The following is a 12,395-nucleotide window of genomic DNA, read 5'->3' on the forward strand; positions in this document are numbered from 1 at the left end:
AATTCCGGGAATACCCGGCTTAAAGAAGGCTATGGAGTAGACAAGCGTTTGTAACAAATCATGTCGGGACTTTCGGTTTATTATTAGGAATTTTGGGTTTTTATTGAATAACTGGTAGTTTTGAATTTCGGGATTTGTTTGAAATATTTAATAATTTGGTTTATAATAATAAAGTTAATTTTTTATTTGTTTTCTTTTCCCGAATTAAAATGGACATAAACAACCCTCAGTTAATAGACAAATTGACAAATTTGACCGTTGACGCCAAATTAGCCCGTATTAAAAATTAGACGGGCTCATAACTAAATTAAAAGTTCAAAGGATAAATCATAATAAGGCTTAGTTCATGCCTTTTCTAATTTATTCACAATTTCAGATACAACAAAACCGTTAACACTGATATTACAAACCCTCGTAACAAATATGGAATTCCAAAGAGATCGTACCTCATTACGCAAGAAAAAGAATACAAAAACAAAAAAATTTACACCAAGTAGCCTTCCTCCTTTCATACATTAATCTTTTCCATCTCCCTCCTAAGTGCATTAGCCCTAACCAAGCTCCCAATGGTATTCACAGCCAACTTCAAATCCTCCCACGGATTCCCCGGCACCACCCTCTTGTACAAGTAGCTATCGAACGTCATCTTCTGCACGTACTCGTCCGCGCACATCTCCACAAACGCTTCCCTTGCGGGGTTTGACCTATAGAACACCTTCTGCAACACATCCAACACCTTGTAAGTAGGCCAGTAAGTCTTGTCCCACTTCTCCAAGTATGTCCTCAAGTCCGCCTCGTTCACCATCCTCTTCCCATTCTCCGAGCCCTCAACTATTGCCTCGGCGCACATCCTGCCACTCTTTGCTGCAAAGTAGATGCCTTCGCCCGAGCATTTTGTTACATACCCGGCTGCATCACCAACGAGTGGTACTCTGCCTGCCAACCTTCGTGGCCGGGGGTGTTCTGGAATTGGATGTGCCTCCACTCGGAGAATTTTGCCGCCTAGAATCTTGTCCTTGGCTCTGTTTCTTGTTGCTAGTTGGAATTTCTTGATGTCTCCTTTGTGAGTCACAGTGCCGGTACCAACTGCTACATGGTCACATTTCGGGAACACCCACCCGTAAAAGTCTGGCGAGACATCATCGCCAACATACATCTCGGCGAGGTTCTCATAGTACACCATCTTGTCATCAGGGATTTTCATTCTCTCCTGTACAAGGCAGAAACCAAGAATTTAATAAGAACGAATCAAACATTGAACCAAATGAACATTCAAGCGTTACACCAGAAAGTATTGGCTTAGATCAAACTTTCAGTAAAGCAGACTTCTTAAACTTTGAATTTGTTGATCATTCGGCAACTTAGATTAGGTGATTAAAAACACAAAGCACAAAACTTGACTGCAAATTAAACTAAAAGTTACTTTCTTCCCCTAAGTTTATAATTAAGTAGCAATTTTAAACACAGACGTGAGTTAGATCAGTTTGTTCGTTACGGTCACCTTGCACCCAGAATTTGAGATTATACTTGTTTTGAATATCGCAATTTCACACTAACAACAAAGTCGTATCCCAATAAGTGGAGTCGGCTTTATTAATCTTAAAACGACATTGCACTCAGTTTTGCACCATTTTTTTTCCGTTAGCTCAAGAAAGAAAACAAAATGTCTACACATGTAAAGCTCAAAAAACAAATTAAAAACAAAGCAAGTTCATAATTAATTACCTGGAAGGCAATGGCATACTCATAATCACCAGTATCAATGTTCTTAGTCACTCTGGAATTCGCCCCATCAGCTCCAATCACCGCATCAACCTCCATCGTCTTCTTCACGCCTATGCCGCCGGCCTTCCCGTCGTACTCCGTGTAATGCAGAACGTACGGCGCCTCCCCATCTCCCGGCTTATCCATCTTCAGAAACAAGCCATTTATCACCGTCGCGCCGTTCTCACTCGCCCTGTTCCTGAGGTACTGGTCCAGCACCTCCCGCCTCACCATCCCAATGTACTCGCGCGGCTTCAGGGTCTGCCCGATGTCCACCGCCACGTTGACGGCGATATCATCTTCATCTTGGTGACGCGGCGGTCGATGATGTCCAGCGGGAGGTCGAACTCGCCCACCATGCAGAGCGGGATGGCGCCGCCGCGGGGCTTGCAGTTGTCCATTTTCCGCTCGATGAGGAACGTCTCGACGCCGCCCTTGGCGAGAGTTTCTGCGGCAGCTCCCCCTGCGGGTCTGCCGCCTATGACGGCGACTCGGAGGTTTCGGCCAGTGACTTTAGGGCTGGTTTTGGCGACTTTGACTTGGAGGGTCCGGTGGTTTGAGGGGTTTGGAGAAATGGGTTTTTCCTGGATTGTAAAATGGGGTTTCTCCGCGGCAGTTTGGCGGAGGCCGATGAAGGATTTGAGGGCTCTGGAGGCCATTTTTTTTGTCGGAGCAGCTGAAGCAGAGGAGGAGAAGGAGGAGGAGGTGAGTGTGAGAGTGGCAAGAGTGTGAAGTAACTTTTTTTTTATTTGGTGGATACAGTTTGGGATACGAGTGGGAAGGTTGGCCGTTGGATTGGGGGAATGGAGGGCTGAAATGATTTGTGGATAATGAGTTGGATTTTTATTGATTAGGGAGGGAGGGGTATGGTTTGATATTTGTTTTGGGAACAGGATCCTCTCGTGAGCAAAGAATGAGGATTTTCTTGACCAAACTCATTGAATCATTAAAAATTTATCCAACGATTACAATTATTATAACTTTTAAAGAGATCATGTTTGTAATCGTTAGATAAAATTTCAACGACCCGATAAGCTTGGTCAGAAGGATCCTCATCCTTTGCTAGAGGAGAGGATCCTGATCCTTTTAGAGAGGTTCTGTTTGTAATCGTTAGATAAAATTTTAACGACCCGATAAACTTGGTCAGGAGGATCCTTATCCTTGCTAGAGGAGAGGATCCTGATCCTTGGTCTTGGAAATGGGAGGGGATGACAACAATGCCACGTTGTGTACTTTTGTAGTGGATTTGTCTGGTTATGTAGACTCTAGTATCGTTTACGTGTAACCAGTGGTTGCTTGCCACGTCAGTGAATTCACCTTTTTGTGTGGAGAGATTTTTTAATGTCATCATCACAAGAGGTGATATACTACGTGTCTTCATATAAATAATAGATTATATGTGTTAAAAGGTTAATAACTTAAAATTTTCTCCTTTGTGTGAGGTTAAGATCCTCTCCAAATTTTAACTATCTGGATTCTGCGGGCCACACTGCAAAAGGGGGTTGACGACGTCTCTCGAAGTTGGCAAATCTTCTTTAATTTGTTTCTCTAAAGGCTAAAGCATCTAAGTAGGATCGTAATAATAATTAGACATGCCATTATGTTTGTTAACCAATATATATGAAATGACAATATTAGGGCTAGGCACGGGCTAGACCAGACTCAAATTTGGAGGGACTGGACCGGACACGTATGAAAATGCAATGGGGCGGGTCAGGGTGAGTAATGGGATTTCAAATTTTGGAATCGGACCTAATCCAGCCCGTTTCAAACGGGTCGATTCGGGCCTGGTCCACAAGTCCAATCTTCGTCTTCTTTGATCTGGAGCTTTGCAATCTTTGTCTTCTCCGATCTAGAGCTTCGCAATCTTTGTCTTCTCCGATGGTGAGGTGATTTCGTGAGTTGTGACTCGTTTGGTGGGCCTGGTGGCTGTTGTGATGTCGACGCAATCGAGGGGTGGAAGGGAGAAGAGAACGAGAACGAAGAAAGAAAGTTGGGTAATCTGAGAGTGGGGGATCTGTACAATCACATAAATCCTATAAGAAAATCAAGCAAATCCCACATCAAACATACCCCCAAACCAAAACCCATATCAGAAAATTCCCCCAAAACCCCACAAAAAACCAAACAACCCCAAACAAAAGCCCAAAACCCTCCGAAAACCTAAATCAAAACCAATCCAGGTTTCTTAAAAGTTGGAAGCAAGATTACAGCAAGGGGCTCATCGACCTCAAATTCTTAACATCGATGAACTCGTCCTGATGGTGGGTGGGAGAAACCTCCATCGACGCTGGAGATGGTGGTTAAGTGGTGGGTAAGATGGACCTCGATCGACGGAGACGGGGACAAAGTGTAAGTTCAGGAGAAAGAGATTGTGAGGGAGAAGTCGAGAGGTCTGAGAGTCTGGAAGTCTGGAGAATTCTACATAACCTAAGAAATAAACGGTGGAAACGGTTCACGCCGGGGGCCCGTTTTCTCTAAAATTGGTACCCGTCCCACCCCATCCTGTTTTGAACTTACAATATATGTACCCACCCCGTACCCGGCCTGACCCATAGGTCTAAGACCTGTTTGCCTAGCCCTAGCCAACATCATTAATTCAATACTTAATCAAAAATTAATATTGTAAAAGCTGATTTTTTTTTTTTTTAATAATTTTTGTTGTTGTAGTGATTGTCTTGAGTAAAAAGGAAAATCAAGGGTAAACCCATTTGGGTGGGTTACTTGTACAAAGTTAGAAATCTTGTCAATTAAAAAGGGAATTAGGGGAGAAAATAAGGAATTAAAGATTGTGAGCCTCCTGAATTTCTTTTCTTTGAAGAAACTTAGAAAATGAGAATATATGGTTTGCCAACATGTTGAAAGAGAAGGCCACATTGGTAGGTAGGTGAACCCATACTTCCTTCTAACATTTTCACAAATGCAAAATCATCTTGACTTGCCACTTAATACTACGGTTTAGTGGTATTCTTCTTCACTTGTAAGTGAGAGGTCTTAGTTTTGATTCTTGCCAAATGTGAATTTGAACCACATTATTACTAGCTCATTGTGAGGCTTGGTTGCCAACTCCCCCAATTAGTGTAGATAATATCGTTTGTTTAAAAAGATAAAATCATCTTGACTCATGTATTTTCTTGAATTGTTTGGATTCAACTCTAAGGTTTGAGGCTTGTGGAAAGGCTAGCAATTTTCACTCTCGTGTTTTCTTCAGCACTTCTCCAATTTTTTCTATAATACTTTTCTTTTGATTTACTCAATACAAAGATTGAAAGAAAAAAAAAAAAAGCAGACAAAAAGAGAGTGCGAGAACTATTTTCCTGTAATTGGGACTTTTGGGGCACGGAGCTTTGTAAACTTGTAACAAAAGACAATCATGGTTAGTTGCATTTAGGTACGTCCGAGTAACATTTGGTTTCTCCAACAAGCTAGCTAAGCTACACTCTCTGTTTTTCCCAAATCCATCATACAGTTTCTAGTCCTTCCCCAAATTTCACACGAAATCTAATCACAGATAACGCCTCCTACTTATAAATTCTCCCACATTGTGTTTAATCCAAAACCCAAGTCTTCCATCTCACATTGGAAGTCCTGAAAATATCTGCATTTTCTCGAGTTTTTCAACCATGAAGTTCACAGCTCTAGCAGCAATGATGGCGGCCGTGACTCTCTTCGGCCTCCTCATTGATGGCCACGACTGCAAAATCGTGCAGTTTATATTCGGGGACTCCCTCTCCGACGTTGGAAACAACAAGCAAATGAGCAGGAGTCTCGCCCAAGCAAGCCTGCCTTGGTATGGCATTGATATGGGCAATGGACTGCCCAATGGCAGGTTCTCTAATGGCCGTACAGTTGCTGATATAATAGGTAACATATGTTGCAACAGTTTTGACTCTGTGCAGGACGTCTTGTCTTTCTTAAACATATAGTTTTTCGTCGAGTTTATTTTTATGTTGAACTTGTTTGTTCATTTAGGTGATAACATGGGGCTCCCAAGGCCGCCGGCCTTTCTTGATCCGTCATTGACCGATGACATGATACTTGAAAAAGGAGTAAACTATGCCTCTGGTGGTGGAGGGATTTTGAATGAAACCGGCGGCTACTTTGTAAGTTGCAACCTTAAATGTAACAAAACCACATGAAGATTGAGCTTTTAATTAAGATTGTGAGTGATTTGACCAGTGATGTGTTTGCAGATTCAGAGGTTCTCGCTCTACAAGCAGATCGATCTGTTTCAAGGGACACAAACACTGATCAAAAACAAAATTGGCGCAGACGCAGCGGAGAAATTCTTCCAAGACGCTCGTTATGTGGTCGCTTTAGGAAGCAACGACTTCATTAACAACTACTTGATGCCTGTTTACAGAGATTCGTGGAGTTACAACGATCAAACTTTCATCGAATACCTAATGGGAACTCTAGAAAGACAACTTAATGTTAGAATATCAGTTTTTATTTTTTTATTTGTATCAATTTCTACCAGTCAATCGTAATACGTAGTTTCCTGACTAGGGTTTTACGTGCTTTCGAGCAGCTGTTGCACAGCCTAGGGGCGAGGCAGCTGATAGTGTTTGGGCTAGGACCAATGGGTTGTATTCCGCTCCAAAGGGTGCTAAGTACCACTTACGGTTGCCAAGAAAGGTCAAACAAACTAGCTCTCAGCTTCAACAAAGCTGGAAGCAAGCTAATGGAAGACTTGTCCAGCAAGCTTCCTAACGCAAGCTATCGATTTGGTGATGCTTATGATGTCGTCAACGATGTGATCAGTAATCCAAACGATTATGGTATGTTAAGACAGAACAGAGAACATGTAACATATCTCCTCGTTTCTCTACTGACCTTTTCTGTATTCGAATTCCGACCATGGCAGGATTCAGCAATGCGGATTCACCGTGCTGCTCATTTGGAAGAATTCGACCGGCTTTGACGTGTGTCCCTGCATCAGTACTGTGCAGTGACAGAAGCAAATACGTGTTTTGGGACGAGTACCATCCATCAGACAGTGCAAACGAGCTTATTGCCAAGGAACTCATAAAGAAATTCGGTTTGTCGCGCGTTGATGAAACGGATGCCCCTTCCCCCGCACCTGCTTTTGCTCCATCACCAGAGGGATAAATACTAGTACAATAAACCAGCAGTGTCTGCTGCTCAAATTGCTTTCCTAAAAAGCAACTTCTTAGTAATCAGTAACAGCTTTTCATATACAACTATGGTTTGGTTTTATAAGCTCGAATATATATGTTTCTGATTATTCGTGATTTTGCGTATGAAGTTAAACATATTGAGCATCAATCCTTCATGAACTTTCGACTCACATATACTTGACAACCATAATATACTCATGTACAATCAAGAACCGTCCTCGCTCACTAGTAAGACCTGCACCACCTCCTTACGGATACACTTATACGTTGGCACTAATGACACCTAGTGCCATCTACTCCTGGAATCCTACTCCATTTACAAAATCAATTTGGAACCTTACAGAGGCACAAACCCTAGCTTTACGGAGTTGCTAACACGAGCCCCTTCTCAAGTTCCCGCGTACAACCCGGCTTCTTTTACAATCTTTGCATACATGTACTGGTTTACTGAGATTGTTACGGCTGAACTCGCCAAATCTTGTGTTCATGCTATCGTGCACAGCGAGGGGAAGGGAGTATTTTCTTGTGTGCCGCCTCTCTAGCTCGGGCTATTTCATCACCACTAGGCTGCAAAGCTGCAGAATTTACCACAAGTCAAAAAGAATGTGGGCGCAGTAGTACGGAGATGCCAAAATCTCAAACGCGCGATCCTGATACAAGGAAAAGCCGTTTCCATTCTTTTCTGTCGATAATTGGTTATGCCGTTGTTATGAGGTTATTTGGTTTTCGATGTTCCATGACAAGCGTGAGGAATCCAGAGTCTTTGATTTTGATTTGAAAAGAAATGAATGGTCGGAAGTTGACACTTCTTGTCACCGTGTAACTTTCCGAGGGAGGCAGCGGGATTGTCTATGCCTTGTCGCAGATACTAGGATTTCCTTCAGAAAGTTCAGCGAGAGAGAGAGAGATGGTTCGTCATGGCAGGATTCAGCAACGCAGATTCACACAGCTCGTCATTTGGAAGGATTCGGCCGGCTTTGACGCTCTTCCCTTCACCAGTACTGTGCAAAGACAGAAGCAAATTTGTGTTTTGGGACGAGTACCATCCATCAGATAGCGCAAACGAGCTTATTGCCAAGGAGATCATCAAGAAATTCAGTTTCTCGCGCATTGATGAAACAAACGGCCCTTTCCCTGCACCTGCCATTGTTTCATCACCAGATAGAGCAAACGAGCTTATTGCCAAGGAGCTCATCAAGAAATTCAGTTTCTATGAACTTGAATATATACGTTTCTAAACTTTCGTGATTTTGCCTACGAAGTTATACATATTTAGCATTGATCCGCCATGAACTTTCGACTCACATATAATTGTCAACCATAAAACATAATTTATACATACTTTGTTAGATCTGCACACCTCCTCATGGGTACATACATATATATGTTGGCACTTAACAAAATTATACCTAGTGCCATCTACACTTGGAGTCCTACGCCATTTACAAAATCAGAACGGAAACTTACAGAGGCACTAACCGTAGCTTTACGGAGCTGTAAACACTAGCCTCTTCCCAAGTTCCCGCGTACAACCCAGCTTCTTTTGCAATCTTTGCATAAACGTACTGGTTTACTGAGATTGTTACGACTGAACTTGTCAAATACTGTGTTCCTGCTATCACAACGAGGGCAGGGGAGTATCTTCTTCTGTGCCTTCTCTCTAGCTCGGACTATTTCATCATCAGAAGGCTGCAAAGCTGCAGGAATTTACCAAACGTCAAAAAGAAAGCGGGTGCAGTAGTACAGAAACTTCAAAATCTCAAACATGCGAGATGTCAAGTCAATTACCAGGTCTGGACGAGGAAGCTTCCTCTTTGCCATCCTTCTTCTGAAGTTCTTGCTTCTTCTCAGCTGGCCTCTTCCTCTTTGCATCCCGCTTCTGAATTTCCGGCTTCTTATCCTTCGCATCCTGTGTGAATGAACAGATGCACATGTCAAACAACGTCCAGTTTAATAATCTTACCATACGCAAACATACAGAAACCAGTTAATCCATGTTAAATCATCAATGTGTTGTGACTTCATGAGTTGGAACTTACCCTGTCGTCCTCCTTACCAAGCGCCTTGTTCGCCTCTCTGATTTTTTCCAACTCCACAAGGTTTTCCACACATTTACTTGCAGAAGCGAATTAAGAAACCCGAAAGGTAAAAGTAACAAACAAAAATAAACATATAAACGATCAAACAGATCACGAAGCGAAAGGATACGTCCTGTCTTCCAAAAGTTTAAGCAAGATCTCGGTGTTCTGTACACACATTCAGAATATAATAACATCAAACAGAAATCAAACCAAATAAATCATCAAAATCCAATTAGAACATCCAAATCAGATTGATAAAGCGACAACCTTTGCATTTTTGGTTTCGGAAACAAGTTGGATGAGCTTCATGTTTTCCTGACAAGATATACATTCAGATCAAACAAGTCACAACAACATACTTCTTAAAGCCAAATCAGAGATTAAATTACGAGGCAAGATTGTACCTCATGGAAACTTTGAACCGAGACTGTAGCGAAGCCATCAGTTTGATCCCCAATCTTACACTTTTCCTTCTCATCTGCTATCCACACTAAAAATCTCAGTCCTTTTTCGGCAAAGCATAATCTTACAAAAAGTTCAGGGCCGTTCGGGATTTGTGTCTTGAAGAACTGAAAGTGCTTTCTGTCAACTAAAAAACGCTTCTAACTAACTACGTCATCTTACAAAAAGCTGAAAAATTCTAAAGGCCAGTTTTTTAGGATTTCTTCCTGGTAGAGCTAAAAGTACTTTCTATAGACCAAAAGCGCTACTGACTGTATTTGGAAGAAAAACTTAAAAACGGTTACTCAAACTCCTACAAAATTTTTGCATGAAAAGATGACAGAAAACATTTTCCAGCTGAAATTCGGAAAAGGTGCAAAGAAATCATAGTTGTAGCAACGAATGAGTTTCATATGTGAACCCTAAACCATGAAAGTTGAAACAGAAAGAAAAGGAGAAATGGGAGAAATTGACCTTGACCTCTTTCACCTTGTAAGCCGAGTAAATCAACTTGGTCGCCAATTTCCTCCCCACGACTAGTTGTCTCTCTCTTTGTCCCTCCCGGTAACCGCATACGAACCATCTCTCTCTCTAGCTGGTTCTTACTGGTCTGAGTTTTTAGAAATTAGAAAACGAGGGGAGAAAAAGTTCGCGACTTGAAGCAAACTTGTTAGTTGGTATTTTGTTTCTTTGGTCAGAGTGTTTTTTTTTTTTTTTTTTTTGTTATAATAATAGTATTCGTGCCGAGAATTTTCTTAGCGTAAGTATGATTGTGTAAATTAATGAAGGATTTCTTCTCTCTTATTACTATAAATAAAGACACTACATAGGAGAGAATAACACACACATTTCTCTATATAATTCTACAAACATATGTCTCTTTCAATCTCTCCTTGTCGCAAGTCCCATTTTCCCTTGTCAGATAAAATAGGCTACAACAATTCGTTCTTATTTACTCATTTAATGTATTTTTTTACGAAAGCTATAACAACATTATCGAAAAAAGATAATTGCTCCCCCATTCTCCGGTGGGCAGTGTTACAAGTATAGGAACTAATATTCACAAATAGGTAATGTTAAGGAGACTAAATTTTGTAAACTAATAATATGTTTGGATGAGGGAAATAAACTTAAAATTTGAATAAAAGTCAGAATTTATAAATTGACTGCACCAATTCCCTTATTTGGATTCATAAACATAAAAAAATTAAATTTTCCCCTGAAATTTTTTTTTTAATTTGGGGCCTTCAACTCCCAAGTTTAAATTTCATGTAAATAGATGTCATTTCCCAATTTCTATTATTGAGAGTTTAAAAATAAGAAATTTCATATTTAATTCCATCGTGGTTTTAGGTTAACCAAACAAAAAAATTCACAATTTCTAAAAAATAAAATCCCGTCATTTTAAAATTCCTTAGTAATCTTAAATTTTTTTCATCCAAACATTGTGTAAATGATGTGGTTGTTGATAATTTAATTATAACTTAAGTGTTGATTAACGTGCTTATTTTTTATTAATAATACATCATTTGATTTGCAAATTTGATTTAAAAATTTGGTGTACCTAGCATTAATGCTTCGACTTTGGGTTTTCTTTAGTTCACTCAAAAAAATATATTTCAATTTTTAATTCAACTCTGTGCAAGAGATGTTGTGCATAAATCAAATCAAAGTTGAAAGAAATTTAGTAGAAGTCGCGCTTTCTCAATATTTCCTCTATTCAAAAGACAAGACGTGTTGCACAAAAAATTTCTCTCTAATAGATTGGCCATAGAATTTCTCAACGCTTTTCGGTTTGACTCCCCTTCTTTAATGGATAAATCATTTTTCCTTGGAAAGCAATACTTTCATTAAGAGTTTTACTTTTGGTAATATTTTAAATTTAAACCAATCATATGGTTCATATATTTTAGTTTTCCCGCGAAATATTACCTGATTGCTCTGAAATTACACCTCCTTCACAATCATAATAAAATTGTCAACCATAACATATCATTCAAATCTCCTCCGCAATCAAAAGCTGTCCTCACTAGTGAGATCTGCAGCACCTAATCATGCCATCTATTCCTGGAGTCCTACTCCTTTTACAAAAACAGTATGGGGAACTTCAGAGAGCCACTAACCCTAGCTTAAGAGTGTTGTTAACGCCACCCCTTCTTAACTTTCCGCCAACAATCCGGCTTCTTTTACAATCTCTGCACAGACGTTTTTCTTTACGTAGATTGGAATATTTGAACTGTTCAAATCATGTGTTCAAGCTTTCGCAGCGAGGGCAGGGAAGTATCTTCTTGCATGCCTCCGCTTTAGCTCGGGCTAATTCATCAGCACTAGGCTGCAAAGCTGCACGCATTTACCAAATGTCAAAGTAAATGTTCGTACAGAAGGGGATGCAAAAATCTCAGACGCGTGATGTGTCAAGTTAATTACCTGGTTTAGAGATGCAGGTTTCCACTCTCATATCCTTCTTTTGAATTTCCGGCTTCTTCTCACCAACGCTCCGCTCCACATCCTTTCAATGAACAGATGTACAATTCTAATCATGCGTACAGAATTGGTTAATTCATGCTAAATGACACCATTTAAACGTAGGAATTAGAAAGCGAAGGACTTCATCGGTTGAACTTTCTTACCCTGTCCCTAACGAGCACCTTGTTCCCCTCTTTGATTCTTTCCAACTCTACAAGGTTTCCCACACATTTACGTGCAAAAGTGAATTGAGAAAAATCCCGAAAATGCCGAAGTGATGGATGAACAAAAACATAAATGATCAAATATATATATCACAAAGGATACGTGCCGTCTTCCAAAAGTTTGAGCAGGTTCTCAGTATTCTGTGAACACATTCAGAACATATCAAGGTAAATTAGACGAAATGAATCATCAAAAACCAGTTAGATTAGCCAATTCAGATTGATAAAGTTACAACCTGTACATCCTTGACTTCAGTAACAAGTTGGATGAGCTTCAT

General features: G+C 40.5%; 2 protein-coding genes and 1 pseudogene across 4 annotated transcripts; 1 reads left to right on the top strand and 2 right to left on the bottom strand.

The window, feature by feature from the left end:
- Window positions 1-407: 407 nt before the first annotated feature.
- Window positions 408-2,475, bottom strand: LOC137711496 (geranylgeranyl diphosphate reductase, chloroplastic-like; annotated as a pseudogene).
- Window positions 2,476-5,336: 2,861 nt separating this feature from the next.
- LOC137711734 (GDSL esterase/lipase At1g74460-like) lies at window positions 5,337-7,015 on the top strand. Its single transcript, XM_068450990.1, has 5 exons — window positions 5,337-5,628; window positions 5,737-5,867; window positions 5,958-6,197; window positions 6,296-6,545; window positions 6,632-7,015. The coding sequence occupies exons 1-5, from the start codon at window positions 5,388-5,390 to the stop codon at window positions 6,874-6,876; spliced, it is 1,107 nt and encodes a 368-aa protein (XP_068307091.1). The 5' UTR covers window positions 5,337-5,387; the 3' UTR covers window positions 6,877-7,015.
- A 145-nt stretch (window positions 7,016-7,160) lies between these two features.
- Window positions 7,161-10,112, bottom strand: LOC137711540 (dof zinc finger protein 5-like). 3 transcript variants are annotated; one of them, XM_068450790.1, is made up of 7 exons: window positions 9,902-10,112; window positions 9,391-9,464; window positions 9,254-9,301; window positions 9,114-9,151; window positions 8,945-9,020; window positions 8,694-8,814; window positions 7,161-7,480 (listed from the first exon to the last, which is right to left on the bottom strand). In XM_068450790.1, the coding sequence occupies exons 1-7, from the start codon at window positions 10,008-10,010 to the stop codon at window positions 7,395-7,397; spliced, it is 552 nt and encodes a 183-aa protein (XP_068306891.1). In that variant the 5' UTR covers window positions 10,011-10,112; the 3' UTR covers window positions 7,161-7,394. The 3 variants fall into 3 exon arrangements, with proteins under 3 accessions (XP_068306891.1, XP_068306890.1, XP_068306889.1); XM_068450789.1 differs by lacking the exon at window positions 7,161-7,480 and adding an exon at window positions 8,217-8,602 and having other exon boundaries at window positions 9,917-10,106; XM_068450788.1 differs by lacking the exon at window positions 7,161-7,480 and adding an exon at window positions 8,217-8,602 and having other exon boundaries at window positions 9,902-10,101.
- Window positions 10,113-12,395: the final 2,283 nt, after the last annotated feature.

This window comes from Pyrus communis, chromosome 12 (genome assembly GCF_963583255.1).
Source record: "Pyrus communis chromosome 12, drPyrComm1.1, whole genome shotgun sequence".
NCBI lineage: Eukaryota > Viridiplantae > Streptophyta > Magnoliopsida > Rosales > Rosaceae > Pyrus > Pyrus communis.

Excerpts from the sequence above, each read along its gene's own strand:
- LOC137711734 (XM_068450990.1), top strand. The coding sequence starts at position 5,388 with ATGAAGTTCACAGCTCTAGCAGCAATGATGGCGGCCGTGACTCTCTTC. Across the intron at positions 5,629-5,736 it reads TACAGTTGCTGATATAATAG|GTGATAACATGGGGCTCCCA; the intron begins GTAACATATGTT and ends TTGTTCATTTAG. Across the intron at positions 6,198-6,295 it reads CTCTAGAAAGACAACTTAAT|CTGTTGCACAGCCTAGGGGC; the intron begins GTTAGAATATCA and ends GCTTTCGAGCAG.
- LOC137711540 (XM_068450788.1), bottom strand. The coding sequence starts at position 10,010 with ATGGTTCGTATGCGGTTACCGGGAGGGACAAAGAGAGAGACAACTAGT. Across the intron at positions 9,021-9,113 it reads AAACTTTTGGAAGACAGGAC|TAAATGTGTGGAAAACCTTG; the intron begins GTATCCTTTCGC and ends CGCTTCTGCAAG. Across the intron at positions 8,603-8,693 it reads AGCTTCCTCGTCCAGACCTG|CTTTGCAGCCTTCTGATGAT; the intron begins GTAATTGACTTG and ends AAATTCCTGCAG.